This window comes from Hyperoodon ampullatus (genome assembly GCF_949752795.1).
Source record: "Hyperoodon ampullatus genome assembly, chromosome: 1".
Classification (NCBI taxonomy): Eukaryota; Metazoa; Chordata; class Mammalia; order Artiodactyla; family Ziphiidae; genus Hyperoodon; species Hyperoodon ampullatus.
This window is the reverse complement of record NC_136914.1, coordinates 65,767,779-65,785,862: the sequence shown is the minus strand read 5'-3', so window position 1 is coordinate 65,785,862 and position 18,084 is coordinate 65,767,779. Positions and strand designations below refer to the sequence as shown.

General features: G+C 43.8%; 1 protein-coding gene across 20 annotated transcripts in view; it reads left to right on the top strand.

Annotated features, from left to right (window-relative positions):
- KCNMA1 (potassium calcium-activated channel subfamily M alpha 1) overlaps window positions 1-18,084 on the top strand; it is a gene marked incomplete at both ends in the record, with an annotated part of 758,887 nt that overhangs the window by 587,676 nt on the left and 153,127 nt on the right. For all 20 annotated transcript variants that reach the window (XM_079697900.1, XM_079697893.1, XM_079697892.1 and 17 more), the window contains 2 exons: window positions 5,234-5,343; window positions 17,413-17,481. In XM_079697900.1, the coding sequence (XP_079554026.1) occupies window positions 5,234-5,343; window positions 17,413-17,481 (179 nt within the window). The remainder of the gene's footprint in view (window positions 1-5,233; window positions 5,344-17,412; window positions 17,482-18,084) is intronic.

Here is an 18,084-nt window from a genome sequence, read left to right as displayed (position 1 = left end):
TTTCACATTCCCTGGGCTGTTAGTGTTAGAGAAACACAGTGTCACCCTAATCAGAGAAAGCATAAAATATAAAAGGTGTCGTTACTGACCCACCGTTAGTAACACATGCAAAATCTGGGAGCAAGAAGGTGTTACTTCCCCCAGAGCCAAGGCTGATGTTTCCAGTTTGATGGTGCCTTTGGTGGTGGAGCCATCGGCCCCCAGATTGGTGTACAACCGTTTACTTAAGGGATTGAACTAGACTGGTTGAAAAATTAGATAATGAAGGGCAGATAAATAAGACCATGAGAAGTGTGGACGAGCGAGCCCCACGGCTCAGATTTCTTTTCTCGCTGAAGATCTGCGAGTGCTTGATGAATAAGGACCCAGAGCACATCACCTGCTCATCTTTGCTAGGTGCTCTTCTGAAGCAGCAGGAGTTTGATGTGACAGCCAGAGGAGAAGTTGCTGCCTCAGGAAATGCTTTGTCTTTGACTGATTGTTGAATGGCTGGCAAGTTAATTTTGGCACCTTTCCAAAGTCATTTTGGTCCCATTCTTTCACTTTTCCGCTGGGAAGTGTGTATTCACATTACAGTTAAAAATATTTCGACAACACAAATGTGGAGAACAGCATGTACTGTTTTAGGCAAGAAGTTGTAGGCCGGGATGGTTCCATTTTATAGAATAGAAATGATGCCGTCGTGCTCTGAGAGAAGGTCTGCACTCTCCTTTCAGCTCGACTTACAATCAATATTACTTCTCACTGACTTCTCACAAAGTCAGGGGCTCCAGGGTTTAAGATCTTGCGTTCTTGAGGAGCTTTTCCTCTTAGGTACTTATATTCTGCAAACCCTCCAAGCCCCCCAAAATCCTAGCACCACTGCTTCTCTCTATATTTACCCTGTCAATCTCTAGCAAGAGATAATATGGTGGCTGGTTAACAGTATGAACTCTGAATCCTGTTTGTACCACTCATTGGCTTTGTAACCTTTAGTGGGTTACTTAACCTCTCTGTGCCTCTGTTAAAGGAGATTTATAATGACAGTAACTCATTCTACCGTCTCTAGATCTCTTTGTTCACTGTCAGGTATTTTAAACTCAACATATTGTATTTTATACTAATTTTTCCTTCCCTAAGAATGTATTTGATTACGGCTAACAAAACTAAAAGGAATGTGCATCTTGCTTTTGCTTTTTTCCAAATAAGTGAAAGGTGCCATGCTTGAGACTTAGAAAGGTAAACTTTGATAAGAAGGGGTAATTGAAGCCCTTGCCTCGGGATGAAGATTGAGGTTCTGTTGTCTGAGTTCGTGACACATTACAGTGTCTTAAGGCTGGGTGCTCTATCCCTGACTCTCCTGATGCGATAACCTGTTCCTGTCATTGTTCTGCCACAACTTGTCATTCTTGCCCTTAAGGATTAAAGAGTGTAAGTGTAATTATAATTACTGATTCTCCTTATATTATGCGTATTGGTTTTTTTAAAAAAATTTACTTGTGGTAAAATACATATAACAAAATTTACCATTTAAATCATTTTCAGTAAGTTTTTGTGTGTGTGTGTGGGAACATTTATCAGAACCTGAAAAATTTGTTAACTTATCAATAGGGAAACTGTGTTAAAGATGTAGAAATCTTAAAGGGTTATAACAATGAATTTAAACTCCTCAGCTTTTAGACAGTCCATTCAGTACTTCTGCATCTCGCATTATACATACCATCTGAGCATCTGCATATGTCTGTGGAAGAGGCATTTTGCTTTCCAGAAAAGTTCTGTTCTTTTTTTTTTTTTCCAGTTTTTTGACTTTTAGCCCTTAAGCATTTCATATCAGCCACAAACTTGCAGGAAAGGAAATGTGGGAAAAAAATCAGCAAAAGTCAGATATATATCGTCAGATATATCTTAGACAGGTATATCTGATGCTTTTTCTGGCAAAGAGAAAAATATGGGAAAATAAATACCAGTTTAAATAAAATTCAGTCAGTAACTAGAATGGCTCATAAGACACAGAATATGCTAAAAATATTTGCTGAATTAATGAATCAATGAACAATTTATGCTAAGTTCAACAGAAACATGAATATAATATTTGTGTCCTAAAAAGAATTTATTTCTACTTAAAAAGTTTAGTGATGAACCTACAATAAAATTTAGTCTCAAGAGTAGTTCCATTAGGACATAGAGGTATGAAAATAATGACCGTAACTAAAAGAACCAAATTAAAATCATATTAATTGAGGAATAGCACCAACAATCAATAATAATTGAGATAAAGCTTCATATTTTCATTATTTTTGAAAGCCAAGTGGAATGTGTAAATTAGCAACATAAGCAACATATTATAAAAGGAATGTCCCTGCTAAAAGAATAGGCTGAATTCTTCTACTCAAGAAAACTATTTGCCCATAAAACTCAACTATGAGGATTTATAATGGGCAATCCCTCAGATACTATCCTATTTACCAATAAAAAATTACGGTAACATAGTGCCCCAAATATTATATATTTCAAACTACTTACTAATGCTGACTAAGCTTTCTTCAAATTAGTTGGAATTAATAACCTTTGCTTATGAAGTCAAGAATATCTTTTATTTGAAAAAATAAGTTGAAATCTTATGAGTCGGGGAAATTAAAAAGTTTGTGCTTAGCTAAACACATAGCAGTTAATTTTTAAAATCATAAAGTTTAGCAGCAGAAAAGGTTGAGTCCTTTTGTTTTGAAAGACCCCACTCTGGGGAAGACTAATTTGTAGATGAACAACCCATACCCAGCAGTATTGCATAGCACATGTCTAATGTGTGGTAGTAGGTTAGAAGCAGCACAAACTAATGAGGTTAACCCACATAATCTAATAACCCAGCCAGAACACAAAGCAGACATAGCATAGCATAGAAGCAGGGAGCATTCAATTTATTTCTAAATTATTCCTAGCTTTTGTATTCCAGAGCATCACCAAGTAGATGGTAGGTGTGCATTTCCCACTGTTTCCAAGTCTCTTTCATTTCCCCCAGTTAACTGACTATTGGGTCATAAGCAAGATACCTTTTTGTTTTTGGCTGTGTCTGGTCTTAGTTGCGGCATGTGAGTTCTCCATTGTGGCATGTGGGCTTTTCTGTAGTTGCAGCATGTGCTTTTTTTTTTTTCTCTCTCTCTCTAGTTGTGGCACACAGGCTTCTCTCTAGTTGTGGCATGCAGGTTTTCCCTCTCTAGTTGTGGCACTCAGGATCCAGAGTACGTTGGTTCTGTAGTTGTGGCATGAGGGCTCCAGAGTGCGTGGGCTCTATAGTTTACAAAACCCAAGTTCTCTAGTTGAGGCGTGGGCTCAGTAGTTGTGGCACGTGGGCTTAGTTGCCCTGCAGCAGATGGGATCTTAGTTCCCTGACCAGGGGTCGAACTCGCATCCGCCGCATTGGTAGGTGGATTCTTTACCACAGGACAACCCGGGAAGTCCCAAGATGCCTTTTAATTCAATACCAGCACAGGACATTATTAAGAGCCACTTCCAGTTGGCTGGGAAGCTCCTTTTCATCCTCCCCCTTATCTAACCTCCAGTGGAAGTGAACTGGGGAGACAGCAGCTTACAGATACCCAAGGACCACACAGCCTGCCTCTCTTCCTGCCTTGGGAATCCATGACATCCCCAAGCTCCCAGAGGGGCTCAGCGTTCTTCTTGTTTTCACTTTATACTTTTAAATGGTCGATTCCAAGGTAAAACCTTTCCAGAAATACCTAGCGTGAAGAGGGCTGATGGGAAAACCAGTTGAACTTGATTAATTATGACCAAAAAAAAAAAAAACAAGAACATTTTAATGACATATTGCTTAAGACCTTTCTGAAACTACATTTTACTTTTTTTAAAATTATTTTATTTATTTTTAAATTTATTTTTGGCTGCATTGGGTCTTTGTTGCTACGCATGGGCTTTCTCTAGTTGCGGCGAGCAGGGGCTACTCTTCGTTGCAGTACGTGGCCTTCTCGTTGCAGTGGCTTCTCGTTGCAGAGCACAGGCTCTAGGCACGCAGGCTTCAGTAGCTGTGGCACACAGGCTCAGTAGTTGTGGCTCGCGGGCTCTAGAGTGCAGGCTCAGTAGTTGTAGCGCATGGGCTTAGTTGCTCCGCGGCATGTGGGATCTTCCCAGACCAGGGCTCGAACCCGTGTCCCCTGCATTGGCAGGCGGATTCTTAACCATTGCGCCACCAGGGAAGTCCTACATTTTACTTTTTGTGATATTCAAGGTGGTGTTGGAAAAATCTACTTTTTCCCCAAAGTAGAAATAGATATGTTGTTTCATGTTATATATATATGCTCACTGCAAAAGCCTTCAGACAATACAGAAATCTATAGAGAAATAGTGTCATTTTACATCTCAAAGATAACAACTCTTACTGTTTTGGTATAAAGCTTTCTAGATTCTTCTACAGCTTTACGAACATTCAGATAATTATAGGGTATTTAAAAATAGGATCAAAGACTATACACACTATTTAGTAATGTGCCTTTTAAGGTAATTTCTCTGTGAAAATATATACATTTTCATCATAATTTTTAATTGCTTCTTTGTATTCCATGGTATAAACCTACCATTTGTGGTTATTTCTAATTTCTTGTTCTAAGAACAAGAAGGATGTTCTTGTTCATTTGTATGTGTATACTTATCTACTTGTTTCTTTGCTATGAATACTTAAAATGGAATTGTGTAAAAGAGTATGCACTTTTGTACATTTTGATAAGAATTTAAAAATTACTCTCAAAAATTTTTATCAATTGTGGATGAGTGCCCATGCCTCCTTGGAAATCATACAGGTTTAGGAAGAAGTGCTGCTTTAGAGGGGACATCCATCTAGTCTATGAGTTTAGGGGCATGGAAGGCTTCATGTGATGATGGGGTATGTTCCTGGTTGTTCAGGAAGGTCGCCATGACACAACCAGTGCGTTCATTTGTTTGCCAGATGGGATAACCCCACTTTCCTTTCACTATCCTATCTTTTTTTTTTTTTTTTTTTTTTTTTTTTTGCGGTACGCGGGCCTCTCACTGTTGTGGCCTCTCCCGTTGCGGAGCACAGGCTCCGGACGCGCAGGCTCAGCGGCCATGGCTCACGGGCCCAGCCGCTCCGTGGCATGTGGGATCTTCCCGGACCGGGGCATGAACCCGTATGCCCTGCATCGGCAGGCGGACTCTCAACCACTGCGCCACCAGGGAAGCCCTACTATCCTATCTTAAACCCTTCTCCTGTGTTCTTCTCCCTTAGATTGAGGAAGACACGTGGCAGAAATACTACTTGGAAGGAGTCTCAAATGAAATGTACACAGAATATCTCTCCAGTGCCTTCGTGGGTCTGTCCTTCCCTACTGTTTGTGAGTAAGTGACCACTAACCATATGCTCTTTGGCTTTCAGAAACAGTTAACGTGTCTCTTGAAGGAAATGCACCCCACCTATGGCTGGCACAGTGGGGACACTCGACAATTACCAAGTGTCCTGTGCTCAGCCTTTTGTGATGAAGGGGAGAGTGGGTCATTATATGGCCCCTGCCTTGGGGATTTCTGCTGGCTCTCCTTTCCCTCCAGTCCTGAGAATCTCAGGCTTGGATTCATCATTTGACCTAAATTATGAACTGCAGTTTTCCTGCATATCTTGAATTATGCCCCTATGATGTAGACACATATATGAAGGGTAGCATGAACCCATGCCTCTGATTTTACCAGGGCAAAACCAAATCTTGCTAGCACCTTGATGAAAGAAATTTTTTAAAAATAAATTTTATATTTATTTATTTATTTATTGGCTGTGTTGGGTCTTCGTTGCTGTGTGCGGGCTTCCTCTAGTTGTGGTGAGCGGGGGCTACTCTTTGTTGCGGTGCGCGGGCTTCTCATTGTCGTGGCTTCTCTTGCTGCGGAGCACGGGCTCTAGGCGCGTAGGCTTCAGTAGTTGTGGCACGTGGGCTCAGTAGTTGTGGCTTGCGGGCTCTAGAGCTCAGGCTCAGTAGTTGTGGCGCACGGGCTTAGTTGCTCTGTGGCATGTGGGATCTTCCCGGGCCAGGGCTTGAACCTGTGTCCCTTGCATTGGTGGGCAGATTCTTAACCACTGCGCCACCAGGGAAGCCCTGATGAAAGAAATTTTGATCTCTTTCAATTAAGTCAGATCATAAAGACATCAGAGAGCCACTGTTCAAAGTGCTTTCACTATTTCCTGAGGCAATGTGGAACCAAATGTACACAGAGAGGTCTTGAAATAGTCCTGAGTGGTTTAGCCCTGAGATGGACAACTGATATGTTATAACAATAAAAAGACTTAGCATCTCCTTATACTGGCTCAGCAAGATGGATCTGAGCAAGGGGTAGCCCCAGCCTGCATGACCCCTCGAGGTAGAACAGGTGATCATTTAAGTAGTATGATGTCAGGAGCTCCAGGTGTCCCAGACCCCAAGAAACTTCCACCAGGACGATGCCTCAGATTCCCCACCTAGAAGCTCAGATGTTGGATGTAAGTCAAACAGGGGCTTTGTCCCTATGAAAACACAGACTCCCTGGGAATGCTGAAACATGAAGCCCTGTACTTTGACACTGTAGCAAAGAATTTGGTAAACTCAGTCTCACTGATAAAAACTGGGAAGAAACAGGGGAATCTGGGAACCCACTGGGCTGAGGAAGAAGAGCTCTTCCCTTGTGCTGTCTGCCTGCCTGCAAACCAAACCCACCTTCTGGAAAGGGTGGCCTGAAGAGGACAGTCCTGGGGGGCTCTTGGGTTCCTCTGTCTCATAGTTTGCTGTTCTGTGCACAGCAGAGAGGGGCCAGGGCACCTGATAGCTTGGTGTTTACCTGTCAGTGACTTCTGTCAGTAAGCACAGCAGGTGCACCCTGCCTGTCCCTGGGCCCAGACCCTAAGCAATCCAAAGTGGTTTGACTGTTTACTGAAATTTCTCACCCTGTCTCAAAGCGAAAGTTTAAACGCTAAATGGACTGGAAAAGGGCACAGGTAATTGATTCCGAAGGAGTTATTTTCCAAAAATGGATGCCCTGTTGTAACTCCCATGTGTTCCTTTCTTTGAGGGCTGTTTCTCATTCTGCCATAGAAAGGAGTTAACCATTCCCATGCACTGGGTCCTGGACCACTGAGGCTGTCCCAGGGGATTTTCTCTATCTTGGAGAGTGGCCTGCCTAGGATAAAAAGTCCAGGAGGATTCAGGACTTATATTAGAAGCTGGTCCTATGAAAAGGCAATTGAGGCCTCTTAGGTCTGATGTAGATGTGGTCTGAGCCCACAGCAGAACTGCCAACACCTGGAGGAGTCCTGTGGCGCCTCAGGCATTAGCAGTGGAGTATGTGAAGTCCCCTTCCTTGTCTTTGAGTCTCCTGGGCTTGATTGGTGTCAACCTGAATGCTGCCTTGCAAATCCCTTAGTCCATGCCCCTCCCCCCACCCCCTTCCTGCTTTCCTGCTGCTTCTCTTACTTTGCTTCTGGAAACTGAGTGAGTTTATTTTAAGAGTGTTAACCTGGAAGGTTAGAACTGCTCCCTCTAGAAGCTCCAGCTGGGATACCTGTGGGGTCAGTTTGACTCACGTATTTGTCCTACACAGTGTTTCATTTCTTAAAAGTTAGTCGCCCATGTTTCAAAAAGGTGGTTCTTCACATAAAAACTAGATTCCTGGCCTCTTTTGAAAGTCTGATGAACCAACAGGGGACTTGCATTTCTACTGAATGCTAAGGGACTCCAGTTTGCTGTAAGGAGGGGTTTAGTGAAGGACCTCCCCTCCCTGATGTCTTAAACTGGCCAGATTTGCATTTACATCAGGGCCTGGCCCCCTCGATGTGTGAGTTTGCCAACTCTGACCCGTTGGGTGTGTGAAACTTCTCTGCCCTTTGGAGCCGGCTCAAGAGCTGAACACTAGTCTGTAAATATTTCCCTTGACTGATTTGCATGTTGACAACATGTTCCGAGAATGAGAAGATCCCTCAGACATACCTTGTTGTCAGAGAGTTTGGTGTTTGTTTGGTACAGCTTCTGGAATACAGAAACAAAAAACGAAAAACAAAATACCATCATGAAAAACTTCTGATGTGAGTGAAAATGTGTTCAACTGACTGCTATTATTCGTTTAACACAATGATACAGCAGAGGTAGAAATAATCAATAAAGAAAGGACACTTAATGAGATTTAGGAACATCCCAAAACATCGAAGCTCTCCTCAAGCATTTGATTATCTGGAGCCTTAATTATCTGTGTTTTCTACTTTAAATTAAAGAAAAGCCATAACTCAGAGTTACCAGCAGTTTAATGATAACACTCTTCAATTCAGGTTAATTAAAGCACAGCCGTAATTAGAGTGTAGGGCTGTATATCACCAGGCTGGCGCATAAGTATTTTCATTACAGTAAGAATTGGCTATTCAATTTCAAGATGACATGAAGGACGCCAAAATAGATTTTCAGCTGGCTCACTTAGAAGAAAAAGAGTTGGAGAATATTCTGGGTATAATAAAGCACTGATAAAATATACAGATTTTCAGAGCCGTCTCTGTAATTATGCACGGCATTAAAACAATATGCAGCCAATAACGTCTTGAAGCATGAAAAGAAATAAATTTGCTCTTCCCTTGGGCTGGCAGAGTGCCCCCTTGCAGGGTAGGATCACCACACCGAAAAGATTGGAGTTTTTTCAGAAGCTGGGAGAGTCATTCAGTGAAAAGCTAAGGGGGCAGGATTAACGGGTGCAATCTGAGGTCGTTTCCCAAGAGAACAGATGTGGGAGGAGGAGAGAGAGACGGGGCAGGAGGCCCCCAAGTTGAGCTTTTTAAGAATTTCGAGCAGAGAGACGCTTCCTCCGGCTCAGGTGAGACTTGCACCAGCTTCTCTGCACCAGCCTTTGGCCTTCACATGTGTATCACCAGAAGACGCAGCTTTGTTCCAAAGGCAATAACTAATTTAGACAAAACGCAGTATCATTCCTAAATATTTCACTTACATTTTCTCACTGAATCCTCACAACAATCCTGTGACGTTTACGTGAATGTTACCATCCCTGGTTTATAAAGGAGGACACTGAGACTCAGAGGACATGGGTGTCCCCTTCCAAAGCCACCTAGCAGAAAAGTTACAGTACCGGATTTCGATGCTGGGGCCTCATGCAGTTGGGAACAGCTTGGAGGATGTGGTAGATGAAGGCTGGCTAATTAAGAATCTCCTGGGGAGCTTATTAAACAGAGAGGATTCTAGGTTCCATCTCCAGATTTTAATATCTGGGGTAGATCCCCCAAATCTGCATTTTTTTGTAGGGAAGTGGGGGTGATTCTGATTCAGTCTGATGACTGGGGACCCCCAGCAACCCCATTCTCCACACCACAGGCTGGAATAACTTCTTATTCCAACTTTGGGCTCAGTCACTGGAATGTTTCTGATTTTTGCCAAATCATAGAATTGTAGGTGGGCCACATCTTACGAGCTAATGTTAGGATTTGGGCCTTTGTGGGCACTTCCTCTCCATTGCTCCTTCTTCACAAAGGGTATTCTGCAATCTCCATGATACAGGAATGAGTCTGCCCCCTACCATGCCAGGCAAACTGCTGACTGCTCTCCCCACCCCCCACGCCTAATCCAAATCAGAATAGGAAAAAGACGTGGAGTACTGAGCCCTTTAATGCTCTCAGTCAGGTTTCCACTGGGGATCATAAAAGCAATTTCAGGGTGGGGAGAACAGTTAAGCACCAAATGCAGAGAAGGACCATTTAGGGTGCAACAAGCCAGATGCCTCTTGGCCTTGATGGACGCCATAGTGGGTATGTCATGGACCTTCCTCAGGATGCTCTTAGGGTGTTCCTTTTAAGTGCCAGCAACTCCTGAGCGTCTCCCTTTGGTTTTGCATAGCTGGCTTGCCCCTGGTCTGTGTGGCTGTAAGATCAAGGCAAAGGAGCTATGGGATCTGAAAGAGAGGGTGCCACCCATTGTTCTCTGGACACCAGGAAACCACCCGCTTCCTTTTCCCTCCCACTCCCCATCTTCCTCAGTAGCTGACTGTGGAAGGTGCAGATGGCCAGTGCCAGCCAAGCCTGCAGGAAGCCGGGGCTGGGGTATGAGGCTGTGTTTTCCACGAAGGGGTCCTGTTTTTGAGTGGTTCAAATAGTAGGATGCTGTGTGATGTCAGGTAGTGTGAGCTGTGGAGTCACAAAGGTCTGGGGTCAAACCTACTTGCTGGATATGTGATTTGGGACAAGACAGTTGATTTCTGCCTACCTCCTTCTTTTTTTTGGTGGTACGTGGGCCTCTCACTGTTGTGGCCTCTCCCGTTGTGGAGCACAGGCTCTGGACGCGCAGGCTCAGCGGCCATGGCTCACGGGCCCAGCTGCTCCGCGGCATGTGGGATCTTCCCGGACCGGGGCATGAACCCGCGTCCCCTGCATCGGCAGGCAGACTCTCAACCACTGCGCCACCAGGGAAGCCCCTCCTTCTTTTGATAGTTACCAGCTGCCTGACCTTGGGCTTAGTGCTCACCCCAGTTTCCTCATCTCTAAAATCGGAATGATAGAACTTGTCTCTCAGTATCAGCTAATGTCCTTTTCCCCTCTCCTGCCTGTCCTCTTCCCACCACCCTTCTATTCTGCCCACTGAATATAATATAGACACCAAGAAAGAAAGAAATATATCATGATGTTTCCACGTTTTATTTACTCTTACCTTTTAGAAAATTCTGCCATTGGTCACCAGCCAGTTAATCAGCTAGCTATGTCATGAGCTTGGGGTATTTGTGCCAGTGTGCCAGGCATGGTGCAATTAGATGTGATCACATATATGCTCATTAAAAGATTAATAGCAATACTTTCAAATGCCGAGGAAAAGATTCTGTTTCCCTGCAGCTGCTGCCTTCTGAGAGTTTGCAGTCTGGTGAAAGAAAATAATACCCCTCCTCAGGGAGAGATGAGCGCCCATAGATGAGTGTTTGATGGATGCACACAGCCGGGGGACAGATGCTGAGAGCTCCCTGCAGGCTGGGGTGGCCAGGAGAGGCTTCCTGGAAGAGGTGGTTCTTGAGCTGTACCTTGTATGGAGGTTGGGTTCAGAGAAGGAATAAAGAGGGAAGAGGGAATTGTAAGTGATAGGGAACCAGGAGGCTGGGAGCCGCAGAGAACTCTCTCAACACCCAGGTCTCTGAGATTTTCCAACGAGAACAAGTTGATTTCCCCTTTAGATGGGAGAAGGAGAAAAATCAGAGTTCTTTTGACATGTGATGTTTTCAGGGGGAAACGGCGATACTGTTTTTATTATGAGAGTTAGCAAATGAGAGGTTGTACCCGCCCGCCTCCGGGTAGGGGAGTGAGGGCAGAGGAGGGAGGTGGGGAAGAAGGAGTGCAGGAAGCCACAGGTTCACAGGTTTGGCTGCTGCAAGAATGCCATGTGCCAGGTCCTGAATCTCATGGTGAGCAGGTCAGTCAGTCAGTCAGTCATCACTTGCAAAATATAAACGCTTAATTGTATCAGGTTTTATAGCTCAGAGGGGATTAGGACAAAAGATGTATTTGAAATACTGCATGTCTCTGTGTCCCCCTGCAGCTGTTACAATTCAGATTTGATGTGGAGTATTTAATGCCTAGGTAGCTTGAGGAACTCTGACCAGATCTTCCCTACGCTAAAGGGCAGGAGTTCTGCCCTCCAGCCCAAATGCAAGCCTGGACGCTTCTGTGCTGGTTGAGACAGTGCGGGGTCTGCAGGGCATGGTTCTCCTTCCCCTCATCCACCCGCATTCAGGGCCCTAACGTTGAGAAAATCACGCTCTCGTCCTGTGTTGTTTGCCATGGACAGATCTTTCCAGGGAAGCCACGTGAGGAAACTTAAATTTACAACTGCCTAGAGAAAGCTGGGTCTCCTGCCCAGTGAAAGCTACAGCTAGTTTAACTTGAGTTCTGTGAAATCAGTAGTTCTTAGAGAAAGGCACCCGAATTTGAACATGGAGCAGAAAGAAGTCAGCAGATTCTATTGTTATATGGTAGATTTATTTAGCCAGGCTGCAGAAATGAACATTTTATGAGAATTTATGGAGAGGCTTGAGTCTCATCTTTAAAACATATTTTTCCTCAAAGAACTGGCCCTATTCATCCAATTATTTGGGGGTATTATAATTGGGACTGAGCATATATGAACACAGATAGGAATACAGCGTTTATGATTACTTCTGTTACAGGGATTCAGAAGGTGACCGATAATCCTTCCACATGTGAATAAACCAGTGGCCATAAAATCTATTAAAACCCTTAATCGAAGGCTACAGAGGCAGTGGCAATTCTAGAATTCTCTACAGGAAGGGTCAGGGAGGCAGTCCAGTAGGCAATACCGGGGCTCGACTCGATGCTGGGTACACATAGCAAACACACAGTTTACATTTTTTTTTTTTTTTTTTTTTTTTGCGGTACGCGGGCCTCTCACTGTTGTGGCCTCTCCCGTTGCGGAGCACAGGCTCCGGACGCGCAGGGTCAGTGGCCGTGGCTCACGGTCCCAGCCGCTCCGCGGCATGTGGGATCTTCCCGGACGGGGGCACGAACCCGTGTCCCCTGCATCGGCAGGCGGACTCGCAACCACTGCGCCACCAGGGAAGCCCCACAGTTTACATTTTATATTTCTGATGAATAATAATAGCAAAGCTTTCTAAAAAATGCATTTACTGACATTGTAGGCAAATGTGAATTGTCCATATGAAAGAATGTAATTATATTTAAATTCAAGTGTCTTAGGTGTGCTAGTGGAGATATTATGAGAGTGGAGATATTATGAGTGTTCGAAGGTGAGGGTGTTCTGAAGCCTTCCCACTCCACCTCTATGAAAGCTGCTGGGAAATCTGAACAACATTTTCATGGGCATTTTAAATCACTTCCATTTTCCTGGTGCTGAGTCTTACAAATCCCGCTGGTTCAAATTTTCTTTAACTAGATGTTTCCATTTTGAGAGCCTATCATTTTAAATCAAAGCTCCTAAATGTGAATCTTTTTTTCGTTTTAGCCCCTAGATCCTAAAGGTCTGGTTCCCCAATGTGCAGTACTTACATCCTCATCTACTCTAGTTACATGTATCAGCCTGACATTCCCAGGGTCCCTCTGGACAACTGAAGAGGGGCTGGCGCTCTGGGGTGGAGCTAGGTTTGGGGGGCACAGTGAAAGCTACCTCTTCTATCCTTGCCCCTCCACTCCTAGGTGAGTCACCCCCAAACCACACCTTTGCACACCCTTCCTGAACACATTAGAAGGTGCAAACTCTACGACAGGTTTCTATGCTTAATTCACACCAGCAAGCAATCTTTCTAGTCAAGGGGGCTGATTTAGTAGCAAGAACAATTGATTTCCCTCTGGGTAGGTAGAAACAGTTGGACTCTAATTCTTAAGAGCCTTTGTTCAGGAACATTTGGGTTGAAACTACTGTAGTTAACAGATGATGCTGGCAGTAAAGAAAAAGAGAAAAAAAGGCTTTGTATAATGTTGTCAAATTTGGTAGACCTCTACTTAATAATTATCAAGAGAGCAATCTAACTTTTTTTTTTTTCTTTGAAAAAAGAAGTCATTTCTATTCCCCTGTAATTATTTTTGCAACAAGTGGCAACTTCCGGCATTGGACATACTGGGACATTTTATTTTAGAAACCAGAAATTTAAATCTTGCTAACTTATGGCTGATTTCATCCTGTTTATCACATTGTGGAAGCTACCTTGTTTCTCTCTTATACTCTACCTCATGCTAAGCCTCCTTTCTCTTTCCCACCCCAGGTCTGTGTATGTTTAAGCCATAAGAATGACTTTAAGGATTGGATGAGCAAAACCCATTTTGCTTTACCAGAAAAATGGTGTAAATGATGCAAGTAAATATTTAATTTCAGGACATCCATTCTAAGTAGTCCAAAGGTACATCCTTTGTAACAGGATCTGCAGAGGGTTCCAAGGAGAAATCGCTGTCTTATCTTAGAATTGTACTTACCTCACGTCATAGCGGATTGAATGCAAACATTAGATTCCCAGAGCATATCACTGCTGTTATTCCCCTCTACGACCTTCTTTTCCTATCTGTCTGCTTCTATCCACCAAGTTAAAAAGCATCTCGTTTCACTATGCTAGCTCACTTCCAAGCTTTCTCTGCCTAAACTAGACTTTCCTCGTTTACCACTTTATCTGTTGTGGATAATTCTAGCAACTCATGAGAGTCTGCTCCCCATTCTTTCATACATTTACTTAATCAGCATTTACTGAAAGCTTACTCTTTGCATTTTGCAAACTACCAGCGAGACAAGCATACATCCTGCCCTGAAGAAGCTCAGTGTAGAGGTCAGAGAGGCAAGTAAACAAGTAATTACCAGACCCCACCGTGCCCACTCCCTGTTTACTCAACTTGATCTGCCCTTCCCCCCAGAACCACAACAGAGGCTGTACCTGAGCTGCAGCCTTAAGCCCAGCACCCTGACCTTCGCCAATTCTCTGTGGCAGGAACTCACGAAAACCTGTGATTTTAAACAGGGAGAGACATAGTTCTGTTTCCCGTGTAAATTGTAAATTACTCAAGATTTGTACTTCACAGACATCCAGAGGATACTCAACTAGAGTAGGGAGTAATAGCTTAGATGCCCATAGGGGGCAGGCAGTTAGCAACAAAGAATTAGAATGAGGAGGTCCGAGACAGTAGGGGGTGGTCGAGACTGTGGCACTTTGGAGAGCACATGTCCCATCCAGAGGGGTAAGTGCTTTGAAAGTCCAGTCCCTTTTAGCCATATGGAATGTGGCTCCAGTATGGCCGTATCTGATTTATCAAGGAAAGCTGAAAAGCTCACTTTTATATGAAATCACCTGTTGGTACCTAATTCTAGATTTTTTTTTTTTTTCCTTAAATGCTGTACTGACCAAACAGAACATGTCTGCATGTTGGGTTTCTGGCAACCACTTCATTTCCTTTGCTTTTATAAGAAGCATCTGTGTAGCATACTGCCTAGAGACTTGATTTCCACTTTTGACATTTCTACATGAAAATTGTTTAACCTTGAACAAGTTGTTTGATTTCCACTTTTGGCTTTTCTCCATAAAGGCCAATTTAACCTTGAACAAGTCTCTTTTCCTTCTTCGGACCTCAGTTTGTTATCTGTACGAGAAGGGCAGGACCAGCCAATCTTGAAGTGCCTGAGTCTGAAAATCTATGGTTGTGGCACTGTTTGCATGTACAGGCATACCTCTTTTTATTACACTTGGCTTTATTGCATTTTGCAGATACTGCTTTTTTTTTTTTTTTTTTTTTTTTTTTACAAATTGAAGGTTTGTGGCAACCCTGTTCAAGCAAGACTATCAGTGCCATTTTTCCAACAGTATTTGCTCACTTCATGTCTCTGTGTCACATTTTGGTAATTCTCACAATATTTCAAACTTTTTCATTATTACTATATTTGTTATGGTGATCTGTGATCAGTGATCTTTGATGTTACTATTGTAATTGTTTTGGGTTTTTTTTAGCAATAGAGTATTTTTTAATTAAGGTGTGTTCATAGATTTTTTAGACATAATGCTATTGCACACTAATAGACTACAGTGTAAACATAACTTTTATATACACTGGGAAACCAAAAACTTCACCTTACTTGCTTTATTGTGATAATTGCTTTATTGTGGTGGCCTGGACCAAACCCACAATATCTCCAAGGTCTGCCTGTGATCACTTTGTTTACATCACTCTGTCCCTCTCTTCTTAGTCCCTTTGGCCAGTGGACAAAGGCTTGTTTTAGGTCCAAGCATTCTTAAAAAGAGGCTTCTATAAGGCCATGTAGAAAAACTTTAGATATTGATTTGAAAGTTACAAAAGAGGACTCAGATCAGCTGGTCCGCCCTGTGCTAGGTAAGGAATATGCCCAAGGCCATGTAGATTTTATTGACTGTTATGAGTTAGGAAGTGCCTTTCTTTTTATATCTAAGTGGTAAATGATATCGTAGTAGCTAGGAAGACATAATCCACCATTACTATGAACTGTTTCTTCCCTTGTCACCAATAGGGTCAGGTCATTAAAGCAATTAAGATCCTTGATCCCATGAACCACCAGAATCCCAAATCGGAGTGGCCATTGCTCATAGGATTTCAGCAAATCAGCATCTTCATGATCAGTGCGAAGTTAAGATCAGCCTTCTCCTTGAGTTTGGCACTTAGTTGTTATTTACATTAGAAAGTGGTTACTTAATCTGGTAATTTGTTTCAACAAATATTGCATAAGCCACCTGATATTTTAAACAATTTAAGCTCCAGAGGCAACAGCCCCGTAAAGGGTATGTGTTAGCAGTGCTCTATGGAACATAAATTAAGGAGAGCGTTTTTCCAGCTGTAGTTGGGTATGTGGGTTGGTGTTTCAGCAAACTGCATAATCAGCACAAAACCCAGGTCATTAGAGTCTGCTGGCAGGAATCAGAAAATCTGCAAATCACTGGGAGAGCCCAAATACGCCTGGATGGAAGTGGTCCTTTGAAATCTGACTGTCTGTTTACAGCAATACAGGGGATCATGACCTCCCAGGCAGGAATGAGCAACTGGTCTTATTCCCACTGCAGAGCTTGAGACCTTCACCAGCACCTTACCTGCAAGCAACACATACACGGGTCCAGCGCATCTGATTGTGTCACTTTTCTATTTAGAACCAACCCAGAGACTCCCATTCCACTTAGAATAAGCTGCAGATCCCTTGCTGTAGCCGGCAAAGTCTTCATGATCTTGTTCCCACGTAGTTCCCTGACCTAATCACTGTCACTCTCGACTTTGCACACTCAGCTGCAGCCTCTCTGGCCTTAATGCTGGTCCTCAAACACCCCGACTTCCTTCCTACCTAAGGGCCCTTGCACTTGCTGTTTCCACTCCCTAGAAAGCTCTTTGCCCAGATCCTCTCATTGCCGGGCAGATGCGGTGAGACAGCTTGGATGGAGCCAGGAGTAACAGTGCCGTCGTCATGTGCTGGGATTATTACCATCACGGAGGCTAAGGATTATTACCATCATTCCCAGCACACAGGGGTCTGCTCAGAACAACAATATGAGCCATTTGTACAAAAGACCGAAATGGAATCCAGATAACAGGTCCAGCTGCTCCAAGTACCTCCCTCCCCCTGCAGTTAACATTTTACTACCCAACCGAGTAACTAATGAATCTGGCCCGGCATAAATGCCCAGGCACAAATCCCTGCTTCAGGTCTGTGTCTAGGCATCCAGACCTGAGTGCAATTTGCACTTTGAACATTCAGCACCTTATCACTTGTGAGAAATCAAGTTTAACGGGGAGGATGGGGAGGTGTGGCTCACATCCCCCTCCCTCTGGCACAGTGACTGTAGAATGGGGGTCCCTTGGGTAATGACCGCATCAGGAGATGGAAAGGTCGTAACAGTGTTTGTTCTGTGGCTCTGGTCGTTCTGAAGCACTGACTGCGAGGTTTCTCCGTCTCATTGCAGGCTGTGTTTTGTGAAGCTCAAGCTTCTAATGATAGCCATTGAGTACAAGTCCGCCAACCGAGAGAGCCGGTAAGTTTGCCGTGACCCAGCGGCTGGCTGACGTTCATGATGCTAAGAGCGCAGCACGGGAACGTTCAGTCCACTTCTTTCTTACGCATTATTTATTTGTTTGGAACCCTAATGCAACACCTCTCTGACTCGAAGGCACATTTCAAGGTGTGTTCAGGTAGACATTGCCGCTTCTATCCCAGACATGCCTGGCATCCCAAGCCCCACTGGGCACCCAAAGAGTATTTTTCTGAGGGAAAGGGATGAGGCATCCAGATCTCTAACCGATCATGCCAACTTACACTTTTCACCCTCTAAGTATAAAACCAGGGACAGACCCTGTCCTTAAACCCATTTTTACTGCTGTGATCAAAAAGCAGGTGGACTCTGGCCTCCTTCTAAGCAGGCATGGGGCAGAGTCGTGATGGGAGTTTCCAGCTCTCTTGATAGCCAAATTACAAGCAGCCTATTGTGTACCATATGTTTCTCTCCCGGTGCAACTGAAATCCATGTGGCATGAATATCAGCTTCATGTAAATTAGCCAGGAGAGCAGGGCTTGGAGGCAGGAGCCCTCTTTATTTATTTATTTTGCGCTTAATTATGTGCAAATCAGACTGATGAGG